The 19,449-nt window shown below is 44.3% G+C and overlaps 1 protein-coding gene across 1 annotated transcript in view; it reads right to left on the bottom strand.

The window, feature by feature from the left end:
- Nucleotides 1-19,449, bottom strand: part of LOC148501691 (vitellogenin-1-like) — a 170,358-nt gene that overhangs the window by 128,790 nt on the left and 22,119 nt on the right. The window contains 4 exon segments of the mRNA XM_088450072.1: nt 2,044-2,201; nt 7,301-7,454; nt 9,886-10,034; nt 10,317-10,475. Coding sequence (XP_088306198.1) covers nt 2,044-2,201; nt 7,301-7,454; nt 9,886-10,034; nt 10,317-10,475 — 620 coding nt within the window.

Genomic DNA, 19,449 nt, shown 5'->3' with positions numbered 1-19,449 from the left:
GGCCAAATCGGGATGGTAGGCAAGCCTGCTGCAGGGAGTTCGGTGTAGGATATTTAACAAAGTAACATTCAATTAAATATCAATTGTATGATTATAAATATTTACATTTTTATTGTAGAGGCTTGGGGGCCCCATTTATCAATGATACATAACCCCTTGAGCATTGCATCGATCTCGCTAATGCAATGCATTCCGGAGCTTGACCAGCACAAAAACTATTGTAGGGTCCCTCCCCAGAACTCACCAAACCGCGCATGCACAGAGCAGCTCCTGAAAGAAAAGTGAAGGGATCGCATTTCTTATTGCCGCCAACAGCGGAGATAAGAAATTATAATTATTGCTGCTAGGACCAATAATTGATGCATGTGGTCTACCCTGTGCAACTTGCAGTAGCCAGTGTAAATAACCAATGGTATCCGGACTATAGATAGACAGTAAAAAGGTTGACAATGTCTAGATAGACACCAAATGTTAGACAGGCAATAGGTCGACTGGGGTAAAATGTTGACAGGGAGAAAAACGTTGACACAGTAAAGGTAAACATGGAAGAAGGTCGACAGGGACACATGGTTGACAGGGTCAAACGGTCAATGTGAAAATGGTCAACACGGGTGTGTTATAGGAGAGACAGTAATTAGATAGACAATGTCTAGATAGACACCAGATGTTAGACAGTCAATAGTTAGACAGGGACTAAAGGTCAACAAGGACATAAGTCAGACACACTAAAGGTCAACATGAAGACACAAAAATGGTTGACAACTAGTTTTTTTAATTTTAGCCCTAATCTTCATCCTAACCCTAACCCTCCCCTTGGTGCTTAACCCTAATGGCCCGTACACACGGGATGATCAGACAATGATCAGATATCGTTGTCTGATCGTTCTGCATGTGCTGGATGTTCGATATCGAACATCCATCACATGCACCAACCACCAATCTACTATAACGAGCAGCGATCAACGATCGTGGGTCCCTATAGTAAACAGGCTAACCTGGTCGATATCGACCATCCGTACCCGCGCATCGATGGTCGCTTTGTCATTGGAGGGGGCTAAAAAAAAGGACGATATAAATGATCAAACGATATCATTATCGTTTATATCGTCCTTTTTATCTGACCGTGTGTATGCACTATAACCCTCCCTACTGGTGCCTAACCCTAACCATCTGGGTAAGTGCCTAACCCTAACCGTGGGGGTAAGTGCCTAAACCTAACCCTCCAGTAAGTGCCTAACCCTAACACTAAAATAAAAAAAGTGTGGCCGATTTTTGTGTCGGCTATTTGCTTGTCGAACTTTTGACCCTGTCGACCTTTTGTACCTGTTGACCTTCTTACATGTCGAAGTTTAGTGTGTCTGACTTTTGTCTATCTACAGTAATTACTGTCTATCTATAGTCCGGAACCCTGTTGACACACAAATGGTCACCTAAAAACCAAGTGTCCACCATTTTTGTGTCGACCATTTTCATGATGACCTTTTGACCCATCAACCATATGTACCTGCTGACCTTCTTCCATGTCGAAATTTACTGTGTCGACCTTTTGTCCCTGTCAACTTTTTGTCTGTCTAACATGTGGTGTCTATATAGACATTGTTGACATTTTTACTGTCTACCTATAATACCAGAAGCCCAGGCGATTGCAGCCCCCCACAACTCTAAGAGTTTGAACTGCCACTGCTCTTATCCAATGTTATTTGCCACTCTTTGGGGGTTGAGGGGGATTTCCCCATTTTTTCCTGCACTTTCCCGAGGTTGCGCACTGTAGAAATACTGTGTGGGTGCCGCAAATAGGCTTTTACAATATAATTGCGCAGCTCGCTGGAGCATGCATGATGAAAATAACCTGCAATGCGCGTGGTAATATAACTCGTGGCTTCTGCGGTCGATACCTGCAGCTAATTCCATCGGGTCCATAGCGTATTGTGGTCACAGTGGCGGCTTCTGTAGCTGTGGCCCTACCACTAGACACTTTTTGTAGGCAACAAAAATGATAAGAACATCACATTTCCTGATTTTTTTCTGTCGTTACTGGTTTACCTGTAATGTTGTCTTCCTGATATTGATTTCCACAATCCTTCCATATGCTCAAAGCTGACCGTTCGCAAATGTTGCACCAGTTGCATAAACTTTTTTGGAGATTCCTGTGACAATGGTCCCATATTCTGTTCCACCAAATGTTGCAGAAGGTCGCTGATCTGTAACGAGCCATGGAAAAGCCTCTTTAACACTGGGGAATTACCTATTGGTTTACAGACACCGGTTTATAGACCCTGCACAGAAGGAGGACAATTTTGTTCTTAGTAGGGGGTGGGACTGACTTATTGTCATTATTCCAGTGTCCAATAAATATGTGTGTATGTTTTATGTGTTCATGTCTGGACTCTGTAGACATATGTTTGTGTTAATGAATCGGGGGTTAAATTGTGTGATGATTATACAGTAGTTGTTGGTGACTAAAGTAATTTTATGACATTAGAAAAGGAAACATTGGGGGAGATTTGTCAAAGCTCGGAAAGGGATAAAGTGTAGGGAGATAAAGTACCAACCAAACAGTCCCTACTGTAACTGTCACTTTATAGACTGTGGGGTTTATTTACTAAGCATTGGATGGAGATAAAGTGAATGTAGAGAAAATCCCAACCAATCAGCTCCTAACTGTCATGTCGCAGGCTGTGGTTAAAAAAACGACAGGTGCTGATTGGTTGGTATTTTATCTCCATCCACTTTCTTTCTCTCCAAGGCTCAGGGCCTGATTCAGGCCCGCTCGCAAGCGGGTCAATGGTGGTCCAGTGCGCACACGCGGCGCGTGCCCTGTAGCGAGTGAGGCCTTCACTCACTCTGGGGCTCGCAACAAAACGGGACGGCTGTCGATGTTGATTGACAGCTCGCCCCGTTTTGTAGGCGGGTGGGGGGGGTGGCTGCACAAACGGAAGCGTTCCCTTAGGAACGCCTGCCGTTTGTGGGAGGTCCTACTGACATCACTTGGGATGTCAGAAGTGGACTTCCTGCTCTATTAGATCGTAGTGACTGCACAGACCCATCGCAGAGTGATTGACAGGAAGTGCCGTTTTGGTAGGTGATGGGGAGGGGTGATCGGCGAAACGCAGGCGTGCCAGTGCATTTGAACGCCGCTGCAGGGGCGTGCATATATTATCCACTGCGATGACATACACAGCCTGAGGCCTCATAGTGTGCGACGAGGTTAGCAATTCCTGAGTAAGGTCAGAGCCTGTGTAAGTGTGTGTGAGGCTGTGATGGTACTCCATGTTACTGATGGTTTCTCAGTCTTGTGTAATCACTGCGTGTGATGAGGTTAGTAATTCCTGAGTAAGGTCAGAGCCTGTGTAAGTGTGTGTGAGGCTGTGATGTTACTCCATGTTACCGATGGTGTCTCAGTCTTGTGTAATCACTGCGTGTGATGAGGTTAGTAATTCCTGAGTAAGGTCAGAGCCTGTGTAAGTGTGTGTGAGGATGTGATGGTACTCCATGTTACTGATGGTTTCTCAGTCTTGTGTAGTCACTGTGTGTGATGAGGTTAGTAATTCCAGTGTAAGGTCAGAGCCTGTGTAAGTGTGTGTGAGGCTGTGATGGTACTCCATGTTACCGATGGTGTCTCAGTCTTGTGTAATCACTGCGTGTGATGAGGTAAGTAATTCCTGAGTAAGGTCAGAGCCTGTGTAAGTGGATGTGAGGCTGTGATGGTACTCCATATTACTGATGGTCTCTCAGTCTTGTGTAATCACTGCGTGTGATGAGGTTAGTAATTCCTGAGTAAGGTCAGTGCCTGTGTAAGTGTGTGTGAGGATGCGATGGTACTCCATGTTACTGATGGTGTCTCAGTCTTGTGTAGTCACTGTGTGTGATGAGGTTAGTAATTCCTGAGTAAGGTCAGAGCCTGTGTAAGTCTGTGTGAGGCTGTGATGGTACTCCATGTTACTGATGGTTTATTGGGTTGCATTTTATTTCCACTTTACAGGTTAGTCTTTGTTTACTGTCTTAACCAGGGCTATTTTCTGGAAAAATAGGTTCAGGAAGCTATAGAAAAACAATTATATATATTAAATATACATTTTGGCTTAGAAAATTATGTCATAGTTAATGAGAGGTTCAGAAACTAAGGGCCTGATTCAGCAAGGAACGCAGTTGCTAATACGCATGCAATTGGCCGATTGTTGTGTACTGGGCATGCATGTGTATTGCAGTGAGCGTGCGCGAACCGGCCACTGTGATCGGCTACGCAGACCCATCGCAGAGTGATTGACATGAAGTGCCGTTTGTCCATGGTGATGGGGGGGTGGTCAGCCGAGTGCAGGCATGCCAGTGCGTTTGAACGCTGTTGCAGGGTTGTGTATAAATTATCCACTGTGATGCCCTACGCAGCCTGAGGCCTGATAGTGTGCGTGGAAGTTAGCAATTCCTGAGGTCAGAGCTTGACCAAGTGTGCATGAGGCTGCGATGGTATTCGATGTTGCTGATGGTTTCGCAATCTTACTAAGTATTACGGATGTGTGTAAGGTAAAGTGGGCGTCCTTATGTAGTGCAGTGGTGGCATTGCGACTGCAATGGGTTAGCATACTATCGCAGTTGAACTGCGTGCATAATCACTATTGCATTCACAGTTGTATTGCCTAGTGAATCAGGCCTTAAGTTCCTGCTTGTTTCTGCTAAAAAATAGCACTGGTCTTAACTAGAGATAAGCGTTTCAGATTGCTTGAAATCCGAACCCGCCCGAACTTTAAAACATACGAGTCAATCTGAGTGTCGGCTCGATTCTTACTGCTTGCCTCGGATTCCACTTTGAGGCAAAACATCATCATCGCGGCGTTGGATTCTCGCAGGTTTTGGATTCTAAATAAGGCACAGCAGGCGGGACTCACCGCCATTTCCTTGTCAGGGATGCTGCTGTATGCTGCGCTGTGTCCAGACTTTGTAACAGGCTGTGCTGCTCATAGTCAATGTGTATAGAGGATGCACACTGCTGTATGCTGTGCTGTACTCTGCTGTAGTGTATATAGGCTGTGCTGTGTCAGTGCTGTGTCATTTCCTTGTCAGGGATGCTGCTGTATACTGTGCTGTGTCCAGACTTCGTAACAGGCTGTGCTGCTCATTGTCAATGTGTATAGGGGATGCACACTATTGTATGCTGCGCTGTACTCTGCTGTAGTGTATATAGGCTGTGCTGTGTCCAGACTCACAAGTGGGTGTGCAGCTCTTAGTCAATGTGTATAGGGGGTGCACGTTGCTGTATGCTGTGCTGTACTCTTCTGTATATAGGCTGTGCTGTGTACAGACTCACAAATGGCTGTGCTGCTCTTAGTCAATGTGTATAGGGGGTGCACACTGCTGTATGATGTACTGTACTCTGCTGTATATAGGCTGAGCTGTATCCATCAGTAAAGATGTTCACATGCACATATAAGCCGTGTGACTCAATGCAGTTTGAATTGAGCTGCGACATCATAAAAACAAAATAAAAAAAATAGATACATTAAATTCTATTTATACTGTTTGGTGCGCTTTACCCTAGTGTGCTTTGTTCATGTGCATATAAAAGCCACACAGTGTTCTGCAAAATGAAAAATGGATAACGTTCAGTTTAAAGAAGAGCAACCAACTACTGTTGCTGCAGTTGCTGCCACCAGTCACGATGATGACGCTAGTCTTTCAACGTAATCTACTAAAGCCGATGCTCAACGGCATAGAGGGTCTAAGTCAGGGCATCTAATATAAAAAAAACAATATGTAGTACTAAACTATGGTGCAGAGAAACATAAAATTGCCAGCATGCCATTCACCACACACAGTGGCAAGGAAAGACTGAGGCCTTTATTTATAAGTGGTGGTTCTGCAAGTGTCAGTGAGGCATCTTCCTCTGCTTCTCATGCCAATGCAAGACCTTTTCACTCGGAGTATAGGAGAGGTGTAAAAAAAATGAAAACCACTAAGCCAGTAGAACAAACTGTGTGTTCAGAAATAGAAATGTCACAAATCCCTGAGGAGGTTCTAAGTGTTTCCACAAGTGCTATGTGTGAGCCTGATCTTTCTGATACTGTTGTACTCGCAGAGAAGCCGCCTTCCACCATTTCAGATCCCTCTGCATATGTGGGGATGAGCAGCACAAATATAGCTAATGACAGAGAAATTTAGGATGTCACCTAGGAAGTGCAAGAGGATAAAGGGGGATATTTGTGTAGCTGACACTGACGCTACGGAGGTTGTTGAGGATGAGGATGTTGTTTGTGTAAGTCAGGCACCAGTGGAAGCAGCTCTTGGCCATGATAAGAGGAAGGCCATTGTAATACCTGGGAATATGACCAACAAATTCACCTCTTGTGTGTGGAATTATTTTTACACAAATCCTGACAACAATTGTCAAGCCATCTGTAGCATTTGTAAAACCATGGTAAGTAGAGGTAGGGACGTTAACCATCTAGGAACCTTCTTCCTGTTACGCCATTTGCAGTGAACTCATGAACATTTTTTTACAACATCAGAAAAATAACAACAAGCAGTCCAGCATCATCTAGGTCCCTTCTCTCCACTAGATCCCAGCACCAGCAATCTCTACCACCAACACCTTCATCCTCAATATCCACAGTAATGATCGGAGGCAGTCTTGCATCCAATTTGTTAAAGCTAGGTGACTCCTCCCCTGTGCAGGATTCCTCAGAAGAATCCTTCAGCGTTAGGCCTGCTACTGCTACTGCTGCTGGGGATGGCACTTCTTCCCAGAAGTGGACCAAGAAGACTACTATTTTAAAGTAAACAACTGACTGTGAAACAATACTTTCTCTCACCCAGTCGCAAAAATGAATATTAAAAAACAATATTGGGAGCTGTGAGGTGGTCAAAATTGACTGGACATTATTGGTATTGAGGTTAATAATACTCTAGGAACAAAAAATTCTTATATTATGTGATTTTAGATTTTTTTGTGCCAATTTTTGGAAAAAAAATCCAAAACCAGTGACAGCGATTTGGCAAAGCCAAAACCGGCTGACGAATTAGAACCAAAACCAGCAAAAATGGTTTGGAGCACATCTCTAGTCTTAACTGTGAAGTAGAAGGTTTAAGGGGCATTTATGTATTTGTAGATACAGTACACTTATTAACATAATACTTTTTTAGTTACACTGACTTGTGGCCTGTAGCTGCGATATCTGAGAACACAGCTGCCAAGAGCACACTTTGTACAGACACCAATAATATATTTTTAAATAAGAAGCCTTTTTACGAAATACACAGAACGTACAAATACAAAAGAATTGTTGGAATATTGTTAGCGGTCGCATACCTGGTTCTCCGCATTTTTTCTGCTTAACAACTGAAAAGGAGTTTGAATAAGTTTCCTTTCAAAGTGATACCGCAGCGACTCTTTGGTGATATAGTCATTATTCTCCGGGGTCGAATGAATCTGCTCTTGAACGGTTGCTAACACAAGTCTCTGTCTGTGAAGAGTAACAATGATATGAATCATGTACAGTATCATGTGGGTATTTGTAGACCTTATATAAACTGGATTTTTTTTCTTTGTTTCGTTCTCCATATTTTCCATTTAAGTATGAGCTGCTAAAAAATGTTTTATTGGTGTTTTTCTACCTCTACAAATCCACCTAGTCCAAAATTTATCCCAACCACCATGCAGTGCGTCTCACCCTATACTCTGATAAAATGTTATTAATAGTATCAAAATAATTAATAACAAAACCTCAAGTCTAGGATAAAGGTGCATACACACGTAACGATTTTTTTAATGATTTGTCGTTAACGATGTCGTTGTCGTTCAAAAAATAGTTCAGTTTCTGAGTTATAACGATGAACGTTGAAACGCGCTCCCGTTTGTAGTTAACGTTCATCGTCCATTTCAAACAGTCCAACATGACGATTTTCATTAAGAGAAGGAACACTGGCCCTGATTCAGAGCCGGACGCTCTGAAAGAGCGCTCGCTCTGAATCAGGGAGTTTTTGTTTTTTTTGGAGCGGCCTCCTGGCCGCTTGCATAGCTGTGGGTGACCACCCAGAGCTATTGCGAGCAGACAAGATGATGGTCGCGATGGTCAAGACCATTGCGACCATCGGGCTTGCGACGAGACACTTGTGGTAGGGTCTCGTGGCCGCAAGCCCCAGAGAGCTTCTGGCTCTAATAGTGATGTCAGTGGGGCCGCCCACAAACGGCAGGCGTTCGCATGGGAACGCCTCCGTTTGTGAAGCCACCACCCTGCCACACCTATAAAACGAGGCGAGCTGTCGATCAACATCGACAGCCGCCCCTTTTGTAGTGAGCCACGGAGTGAGTGCTTTTTGTGCTCGCTCCGGGGCTCGTGCAGGCGTAGTGCGCACTGGGCCACCATCAACCCGCTTGCGAGCACCATGCGGTTGCGAGCGGGTCTGAATCAGGCCCACTATTCATTCATCGTTCAAGAAATCATTCATTACACTTAAAAAATCATTCACTGTTTCAAGGGAAAATCTGACAGAAAATCGTTGGTAACAATATCGTTACGTGTGTATACACCTTAGGTCTGAGAAGACGTATATATACCATTAATGGTGCATACACACGGTCAGATTTGACAGATGAACGATTGAATGATTTTACAAACGATTGAACGATTTTTGACTGCATTAAAATAACTGAAATCGTCCAAAACTGACCGCAAACACATCAGATGTCATATATCGTTATCTGACAAATGGGAACGCGCATCGTTCAAGGCTCACATGTCAGATTTTCCTTCAGATATGAACGATTTTTCAAATCATTATCGTTCAGATCTGAAGAAAATCTGACTGTGTGTATGCACCAAAACAGTCCAATACCGCTAAATAACTTCTCTGGGCAACATCATCACTTGTCAGTTTTAGAAGCTTTAGTAAATATATAAACCATTAGATGTCCAGTCTTTAGTGCTGTGTCTGAGCAGTATTCAGAAGTGGCGCTGTAACTTTGAATGGCGCTCAGACACAGCACTCAAGACCGGATTTTATTTTCTAACCCCCCCTGAAAGTGAGGGTGAAACTCAGGAGCTTACTGCTGGCCAGTTAACCTTTGATGTCCGCTACCAGTTGTTTCTGCACGCTTCTCTGATGAAGCAGGTAGCCACCTGACGAAACGCGTTGAAGAGCTAAACATCTTGGTGTAGAGTAATTACTGTTACACAGAAGAGGAGATGATCATGGGATCGATGTAGACTTCAATGTAAGTTGCCATATTTAATCCCACATTGTGTACATTGAACTAATTGTGTGTATTCATCCGCATGTTGAGCTACATCTCTGTGGACAGACTGCCCCTATATGTACACTTGGATTCCAATTGCCTACCCATCTACATTATAACTGCGCACTTGCACCCACTGTATCCCTGGTGCAAACGATACGTCTTTATGTATTTATGAAATTGGATATCTGTAGTGCGATGTCTAATTCACGCCAAGCATCTCATGCTAGGTAAATGAGGACACATCTGAGAACGCCCCTCTGCAGGACAGCAACGACCTCTCTGTTGCCAGTGTAAAAGCGTCCAGTTATATACGACTTTGCGACACCCGCGGTTGAGATCCAGCGCATGTGCGGAGTAAAAACTCACACAATTGGCTCTGCGAATGGGCTTGTGTTCAACTGCACTTGCCAATATCGGTTATTTTATAGTAAGTGGGTGTCGGTGTCGTGAAATTAATAAAACTTTTACATTTTTAATGAAATTCTGGTTTTATAATGTTTATTTTAAAACATCTTGTTGTTGATATATCGTTCAGTGCGGGCTCAATGTCCACTGCACAGTATAATGAGCGATTGAATGATAGCGATATCATTCAATCGTTCATTATATCGTGTAGTGGATACGCGGCTTAAGAATAACATGTCAGGGTACGGTACCTTGCTTCAAATACCACAGCCCCGTCAATTTCATTGAATGGAGTGAACTGATGAACTTCCCTCACTTCTGCCTCCAACAGACGACCGCCTACGTCCGTAGCTTTCACCTTGTAATTATAGGTCACCGCAGCGCGGGAGTTTTTGTTTCTCTCAAAAGGAGAAAAAGAGCAAAGACATAATTACTTTCCCATAGGGGGAGATGTAGCAAACCTTCAGGAGCGTTAAAGTGGAGAAGTTGTCCAAGGCAACCAATCAGCTTCTAGCTATCATTTCATTGACTGTGCTAGATAAATGACAGTTAGAAGCTGATTGGTCGCTTTCGGCGACTCCTCCACTTTATCTCTCTCACAGGTTTGATACATCTCACCCATAGAGAGACGGGTAAGGGGAAACATGGCATACATTACTACACAGAGCCGTACATTTCCTACCTGCTTACAGCTGGCACACGTATGTAAATAAGCATTACCGGTGACCATCCGCTCGCGGTATTCACAGTCATTAAGGTCTACCGACTTGGTAACAAGTAGCTGGTTTCTTTGGTTTTCCTGAACCAAGTAGCTGGCGTGACAAACACCGCCAATCCCGTTCTGCAGGAGAAGATAAGAGCATGAGATCAGCCTCCATTACAGTAATTACCATGGCGACCTGTGACCTATATAGGTCCCATATGTTCCGGTTCTCTTGGACAGTCCCCTTTGGTCTACTACAAAATCTTTATCCCGAACAAATCTCCCATAATTCAGATTTCCTAATGCGCTGAGAATCAACAAGATTATTGAGACTCAAGGCCGACTCTGAGTAGCACGCACTGCCGACGTGGGCGGAGTTCAGTAATTTATTTGCTACTGCGCATCTAAGTCGCACCCGTTTGTGTTCTTTCAGAGTCGCAGTTACGATTTCAGACGCACGCACACGGAAGTGTTTTGAAAATGTAGTGGGCGTTCCTGGCTGGTGACTGGGAGGCGACTAAACAGGCGGGCGGAGATGGTCCGTCTCACAGGTGTGTTATGGGAGTGTCGCAGTAGTGGTGGCGTACACTGGCACTAAACGATCTGATTGGAGGCCATACTGAGATGGCATAAGCTGCACCTGCCACAGGGCTGGCGCCAGTTTCAAATGTGCGACCGACGGTGGCGTGTAAAGGCGCACCAAGTGGTATTACAGCGTCTGCTGATGCTGCAAGTGGGTGGCTCAGTCCTTGCACATTCCTACCCATAGATTTACACCAGGGAAGCGCACTGTATCTGCAAAGTCACGGATCGCCAATAGACGTGGCCACGGCGGCTTGTGCGCACATCTCGGAATCAGACCCCTATGTATTATCTTATTTTCCATCTGAAAGGAAGTATATGACGAGCAAACGTTAGGAAACATGGATGCTTTCATTTTTTTTCTTAAACAATGAATGGGAGGTGGGACATGCTGTGACTTATAGTTCCACGACAGCTGACAGTCAGGCACAGTCTGCCTACATTTGCTGTAGAGTAAAGCAAGTGATTCCATTTTGCATGAGTACAATAGAACATAAATAAGCTCCTCACCCTATGTATTATTATTTGTTTTCGGTTGTATAATATATTATGAACCTGGACGGATCATGTGATGATTTGCATAACTCATTAATATTAATATTGTGGCTGCCTCAGGGCCAGTATACACGGCTGCTGTAAAACATACTTTGACCTCTCTCTTAGCATTATTCTGAAGTGTTAAAAATGTGTCCCCAGTCTCCTCGCAGCATAGTACATATATTATTTACTTATTATATTATACTGAGCATAAATGCTTATGAACTATGGGCCACATTCAGATGTGGACGTAATGCTGATATTTTATTATTATTATTATTATTATTATTATTATTATTATTATGAATTTATATGGCACCACAAATGTTCCGCAGCACCTAACAAACTACATAAACAAGTTGTAGACAAGCAACTTACAGAACAATATAATACAGGACCAGGACATGGATAATATATATGGCTACATTAGTGACCATAACACCCAGATAAGCAACAGAGCATAAGCAGCCAAGTGTTAGGTGCCCTAGTGGTGAGTAAGAAGTAAATGACACTATAGTAAGGAGAAGCACAAGAGGGCAGAGGGCCCTGCTCGTAACAGCTTACATTCTAAAAGGGACAAACAGGGATGACACAGATGGGGTAGATGGGGAGGAAGGAGCATGTCGCAGGGAGTTAGAATGATAGCTGGAAGTCTTTGATGAAGTAGTGGGTCTTAAGAGCCCGTTTGAAGGATTGCAAAGAGGTGGAGAGTCTGATGGGGAGTGGGAGAGAGTTCCAGAGGTGGGGAGCAGCGCTGGCAAAGTCTTGGAGGCAGGAGAGGGAGGAAGTAATCAGCTGGCATGAAAGGCGGTGTGCATTAGTTGAACGAAGAGAGCGGAGAGGAGCGTGATGGGAGATGAGATCAGAGATGTATATGGGGAAGATTGGGTGAGGGCTTTGTAAGTGAGCGTGAGAACCTTAAATTGGGTTCTAAAAGTGAAGGGGAGCCAGTGGAGGGCTTGTAGGAGAGGAGAGGCAGATGTAGAGCATTTGGAGAGGAAGATAAGCCATGCAGCAGCATTAAGGATAGACTGGAGAGGAGAGAGATGGGATTTGGGGAGGCCAGATAGGAGGAGGTTACAGTAGTCCAATCTGGAGATGACCAGTGAGAGCATGAGGGTTTTAGTAGCATCCTGGGTGAGATACGGTCTGATCTTAGAAATATTTTTGAGATGGAAACAACAGGACTGTGAAAGGTTCTGGATATGTGGTTTAAAGGAGAGGGATGAGTCCAGGATAACTCCAAGACAGCGCACTTTGGGACTAGATGAGATAGTTATTCCATCAATTGATAAAGAAATAGTGGGAAGTGAGGTTATGTTGGAGGGTGGGAAGAAGATAAGCTCAGTCTTAGACATATTAAGTTTAAGAAATCGCTGGGACATCCAGGAAGAGAGACAGTTGGAGATATGAGTCAGAAGAGAGGGGGAGAGATCAGGGGAGGAAAGGTAGATTTGAGTATCATCAGCATAGAGATGATAATGGAGGTCAAAAGAGCTGATGAGTTCACCTAGTGAGGATGTATAGAGAGAGAATAGAACCTTGGGGAACACCTGCTGTAAGAGGCTGTGGGGGGGGGGAGAGGAGTCATGAGAGGAAACTGAGAAAGATCGGTCAGAGAGGTAGGATGACAGCCAGGAGAGGGCAGTGTCACGTAGACCAAGGGAGTGAAGGATATTCAGCAGGAGAGGGTGGTCCACAGTGTCAAAAGCAGCAGAGAAATCAAGTAGAATGAGAAGAGATTAGTGGCCTTTGGATTTGGCAGCAAGGAAGTCATTCATTTCCGTGAGGACAGTTTCAGTGGAGTGGAGAGAACGGAAGCCGGACTGAAAAGGGTCAAGGAGGGAGTGGGAGGAAAGAAAAGTGGTAAGGCATTTGTAGACAATCCGCTCAAGGAGTTTGGAGGCAAAAGGGAGGAGAGAGATGGGACGGTAGTTAGAAAGAAGGTTAGGATCAAGGGTAGGTTTCTTTAAGAATGGGGGAGACAAGGGCATGCTTGAATGCAGTAGGAATAGTGCCTGATGAGAGGGAGAGGTTAATGAGGTGGGCAAGATGGGAGCAGGCAGAAAGAGAGGAAGCGGAGGAGGCGGAAGTGGATAGGATCAAGAGGGGAGGTGGAAGGGGGAGAGAACCGGATGAGGGCCATGACTTCCTCTCCAGATACAGGGCAGAAGGATGTTAGATTTGGTGAAGTTGATGGAGAGGGGTGATCTGGGAAAGGAGAAGGTGGAGAGCTGGGGGACTGGTTGGATATGATGTCCTGATGTATGGAATCAACTTTAGATGTAAAGTAGGTAGCAAAGTCAAGGGCAGAAAGCAAGGAGGGGATATGAGGACGGGGTGGGTGAAGGAGGGAGTTGAAAGTGGTGAAGAGACACTGGGGATTAGAGGACTGAGGAGATGAGGATCTTGAAATATGACTGTTTAGAGAGGGAGAGAGCAGCACTGTAGGATGAGAGCATAAATTTTAAATGGAGAAAATCTGCCTTAGAGCGTGATCTTCTCCACTGTCGCTCGGCGGTTTGTGAACACTTTTGCAGGTATCTGGTGCATTTGGAATGCCAGGGTTGGGGAGTAGATCTGCGAGTGTGAGTAGTGATCGCCAGAGCAACAGAGTCCAGAGCAGAAGTAAGGGAGGCGTTGTATAGGGAAGTGGCTTGATCAGGGCAGGAGAGAGAGAGGAGAGGGAAAAGAAGTGAGTCAAGCAGGGAAGAAAAGGAAACTGTGTCGATAGCGTCAATGTGACGCTTAGTGATGGTGGCTTTTGGAGGTAGAGGAGGGGAAGGAGAGAGGGACAGGTTAAAAGAGAGAAGGTGATGGTCAGAAAGCGGGAAAGGGGAATTGGAGTGAACAGAAATATCACATTGGTGAGTGAAGACCAGATCAAGCATATGGCCACTCACATGGGAGGGTGAGGAGGTCCATTGGGAGAGACCAAGTGAAGATGTGAGGGTGAGGAGTTTGGAGGCAGAGGATTCTGTGGTGATATCAATTGGAATATTGAAGTCACCTAGGATAATGGAGGGAAGGTCCGAGGAGAGTGAGGGAGCCAGGAATCAAAGTTGTTAAGGAACTTGGAAGGAGGGCCAGGGAGACGGTAAATGACAGCTACTCGGAGGTGTACTGGGTGGAAGAGGCGTATAGCATGGACTTCAAATGTAGAGAATTTAAGGGATGGTTCAGAGGGAATGGGTTGGTATGAGTAACCAGGGGATAGAAGGACCCCAACACCACCACCATGGTGACCCCCAGGTTGTGGGGTATGGGAAAAGGTGAGGCCCCCAGAGGAGAGAGTAGCAGGAGAAGTGGTGTCAGAGGGTAAAATCAAGGTTTCAGTAATGGCTAGGAGATTCAGGGAGTTGTAGATGAAAAGGTCATGGGTTGGGACCAGTTTATTACAGACTGACCTGGCATTCCAGAGGGAACAGGATAGAGGGACAAAGTTTGTTGGAGATTTGAATGAGATTATCAGGGTTGCTATAGTGTGGAGGTGAGATTAATTTGGGGGACCGAGATGAATAGAGTGTAGCGATGGTGCGGTCTCCAGTGCTAGAAGGGGAGCCAGCAGAAGGTGGGCAGGAAGGGAGCTTAATGATATATGGATGGATGTGGGGTGAAGTTACATGGAGAGGAGGGTGGAAGGAGGGATTAGCAGTGAGGTCGTAGGACCCCGGTGGAGTATAAGAGAATGAAAGTGGAGTAATGGGAGAATATGGGGAGGAAGGTAAACAGAGGAGATAAGGGGAAGAGGAAGTGGAGGAGACAAGGGGGAAAGGATAAAGGTGGAAGAAAGGGGCAGAACAAAAGATTAGTGGACACTGAGTGAGGGTGGGAGTTGAAGAAAACATGGTCATGGTAAGGATGATGTAACTAGGGGAAGAAAAAGTTGAAAGTAGGAATGAAGAAAGAATGTAAGAGTGCAGATTTCCAGAGATGTAAGTAAGAGTACAGTGTGGGAGAAATTGTCTGCAAAACAAAAGTTTATTATTGAGTATAATAAAAGTGGAGATTTGGTGGGAGCAGAAGTTAAATAGTAAAATATACAGTGGTTGGAGCTAGATGATATAAGACTTAGAAAAAGAGCTAAGGTAAAAGTACATTATTATACAGGAAAACTGACAGTAACACAGATAACTATGCATTAGGATTATATGTAAAGCACCGAGCCAGCAGAAATAGTAGCAAGGGAGCAGGGCTGTATCTAGTGATCCAAGCGCCCCTGGCAATGTAATGGACTGACGCCCCCCACCCCCCCCAATGCAGTGCCCCCAATAGTAATCCCCCAGTAGTAATCCCCCCTATGCTGCATTGCCCCCAGTAGTAGCCCCCCCTATACAGTGCCCCCAGTAGTAGCCCCCCCTATTAAGGTCCCCTAGTAGTAGCCCCCCTATACAGTGCCCCCAGTAGTGGCCACACCTATACAGTGCCCACAGTAATGGGCACCCCCCCTATAAAGTGACCCTGGTGGCTGCCACCCCCTATTTCAGTGCCCCCCTGTAGTGCGAGGCTTACACACACACAAAGAACAAAATAAAAATTTGACTTACCTGATCCCCGCTCCTGACGCACCGCCGCTGTCTGCTCTGAGAGAGGAGCAATGCACTGCTGAGCATGCTGGGACATCCTCAGACTACAGCCACGCCTCCTCCCAGCATACAGAGAGGAGCAGCGCACTGCTGAGCCTGCTGGGACATCCTCAGACCACAGCCACGCCTGGTCCCAGCATACAGAGAGGAGCAGCGCACTGCTGAGCCTGCTGGGACATCCTCAGACCACAGCCACGCCTGCTCCCAGCATACAGAGAGGAGCAACAGAGAGGACTGCGTGACGCATTTAGGACTCCTCCTGTTCCTATGGTCGGCCCCCTCTCTGTCCCACCACAACCAGTTTCCTGCCGGTTGGGCTTGTTTTTTTCAATACCTCCTCGGCATTTGTTGGGAGTTAGCACTGAATGTGTGAAACAAAACGTTTTCACCGTAAAAATAAGTTCTTCTTGGAGGCGGTGTACATAATATAGTGTTGCAAAGGATTGAAAAAATATAACTGTATTTGTAACATAAGCGTATCAGGTTTATTTTGGACGTCACATAAGCCAGCAAGACAAGATTTGGGTTCCTTACAAAGTGTGTAAAACCTGCGTAGAATCACTCCGCAATTGGACTAAAGGTGATTGAAAAGGACTTAATTTCGGATACCTATGATGTGGTGTGAGCCAAAAGATCACTTGAGTGACTGCTATTTTTGTGCTGTAAATGTGAAGGGTATGAATCAATTTAAGAAACGCAAATGGGAATTACCCAAGTATGAATTCTGCAACACAACCGATACCACATAGCGAAGATTTACCTGTATCGTCATTTAGTTCTTTGTGCGAAGTTGAATGTGATGATGAGGAAATGTTAATTTCATCCAGTGCAAGTGACAACACACATGAAAGTGAGTTTGAAGTTCCCCTACTCCAAAAAATGTCTCAAAAGGAACTAAACGATTTCATTCGTGACTTGAATTTATCGAAAAAGGAGCTGAGCAATTAGCATCCAGACTTCAAGAAAAGCTCTGTCCTGAGCCGGATGTTACTACAACGTTGGAGTCTGCAGAGGGATTGCCCGCAACAAGAGAAAATCCTAAAAATAACGGTTCTCATAGCTTCCTAACACTTGTGTATGTAATTATCCTGTGTCTTTTTATTACATTTTACAAATCAAATTTAATCAGAATAAAAATTTTTTTTTTACTATTTTTAACATTGTTTAATTACATTTTTGATAAATATTAAAGACATATGCATACCTCGAAAACTAGAGCCGATTGAAAAATAAGCATGGCATATTCATGATCAGGAGCACAAAATTAATCAAAATCGACTCTTAAATCCCTGGCAACAGATTGACTGTTCCCCAGTGTTATCGAAAGATCTGCGATCATTGCTGCGTGTTCGTATGCACCTGCTTGGATTTGCGACGCTGCCGGTGGGCGTCTCAGTACATTTCCAGGTGGCTGCAGGCGTTGGCGTATATGTTCGCACAGCAGTTGCAGCTGGGATCGCGGCTGCGATTGCATTAGTGTCCACTTCTGAATAAGGACCCTGTGGTGGCAATTTAATAATTGTGGCAAAGAGAAGTGAGCGCTGGTCAGAATGTGTGTGTGCTGCTGCAAAGTGCGTTCCATATAAGGTCACTGGATTTCCAGGGGCAGAACGTGTGCGAAGCGACACAAGGGGAGTGGCCTTGCCATGGAGGGGGCGTGGTTAGACTGCTGATATTTTTGGGGCGTGTCTCAGCACAAGGGGAGTGGTCAGACTGCTGATATTTTTGGGGCGTGTCTCAGCACAAGGGGGGTGGCCTTGCCATGGAGGGGGTGTGGTTAGGCTGCTGATACTGTGATCTGAGCTTAACATTATTGCTGCAACATCCCAGTCCTGGAAAATAGTGTGTACAAGCTTTTAGTACAGTATATAGTGCTTGCCCTTTGCACTGCTCTGCCGCCCCAAAAGATTGCCTAGCATTGGGATATAGGCCTGCGCCTGGCCCTGATCAAATGATTGACAAATGAAACAGGAAGAAATGACTGAAGTTTCTCTGCAGGATTCAGCCGTTTGCAGTGCTTAACTCAGTCGGGGGCCTGTTAATTAATATGTGTGGGTAGTGCATAAACAAAAATAAGCACAAAGATGGAAAAACTGGCTCAGCCCAGGAGTGAGAAAGCCCGTAGCAGTGCAGGGGTTAATGACACCTGACCTGAGCCGTTTGATTTATATTGAAATATGGCAAATGTAAAATATTTTCTATACAAAGTGCTTCTTTTCTCCCAGAGAGACACGCTGCTATCTTTGTCTATCAATTAGTTTACGCCAAACTTGCAACAATGTTCTCGCTCATTTGTGAATGGTCCCTGTTGTTCGCCAAATGTTATATGCGTTAGTAGGACTCAGAGGAATATTTAAAGTTGGCAATAATTTTTGATTAAAGGAGATTTTAATTTATATTTTATTTGCTAAAATAATGGTGATCACATTGTAATGCATTTTCTGGAAGTAAATTTTATTGATGAGCGGAATCAGGAGCAGATAGTTTCCATGTCGGTGGGTTACTGATCGGGCTATGGAAATAACTTTTGTCCAGGAATGATGATGTTTGTCCATGCAAGATGACGTTTAGCCTCTTTCTGAGTTCCGTTTTTTTGGAGGGAAAAATCCGAACTCGGCGTGCAAACTCGAACCTATCCGAGCCTGCACATCCCTACTTTAAATCTTTTCCAATCATTATATGTATACTGACACTTTTATTTCAATCAAAAACCAAAATATCATCTATTGATGATTTATTCCCTTCAATGGAACTAAGAAACTTGGTTAAATAAATTAGAAGTTTTCTGTTAGCTTTTCTGTGAGTTAGATCAAGGTCTTTGGTCTGAGTCACAATCTCTACCATATACTGTATAACATCACACTGACTGATTTCAATAAACAGGGTTAACATTTTAAATACCTCATACGCATTTATTGTATATTTATTACTAAAGTCTGCATTCCTGTTCCCCTGAACACTATATATCTATAATTTGTAAGGACTGGACGTTCTTACCATACTAATTGGCTATTGTGCAAGTTTTCTGCCTGTTCAAAGAAATTCTACATCTTCTAAAATAATCTTTCAAACTTTCTACCTATTTCTATGACATATATCAGAAAGGAGATGTCCTTGTGGACTTTGAATGTATTTTTCCTACTTTTGTCAGTTAGAGAACATAACATTCACTCAATACTTCAGTTTTGTGCTTCTGACAGCATAGACACACTGTATACAACGGGCTATAGATGTAATTATTAAGTGTAAATACTTTCATTTCCAAGTTTAACTGTGACAGCAACTCAGGGAACACTGTGTTACTGGTTTCATCATGTCTTTACAGAAATAATAAGTCAAACTTTCTGTAACTACTGCCAAGGAATGTTCACCACCTCATGATCAATTCAATGGTATGATGTTCCTCA

This window comes from Taudactylus pleione, unplaced genomic scaffold, assembly GCF_031769625.1.
Source record: "Taudactylus pleione unplaced genomic scaffold, aTauple2 ptg000506l, whole genome shotgun sequence".
Classification (NCBI taxonomy): Eukaryota; Metazoa; Chordata; class Amphibia; order Anura; family Myobatrachidae; genus Taudactylus; species Taudactylus pleione.
This window is presented reverse-complemented; position numbering and strand designations above follow the sequence as displayed.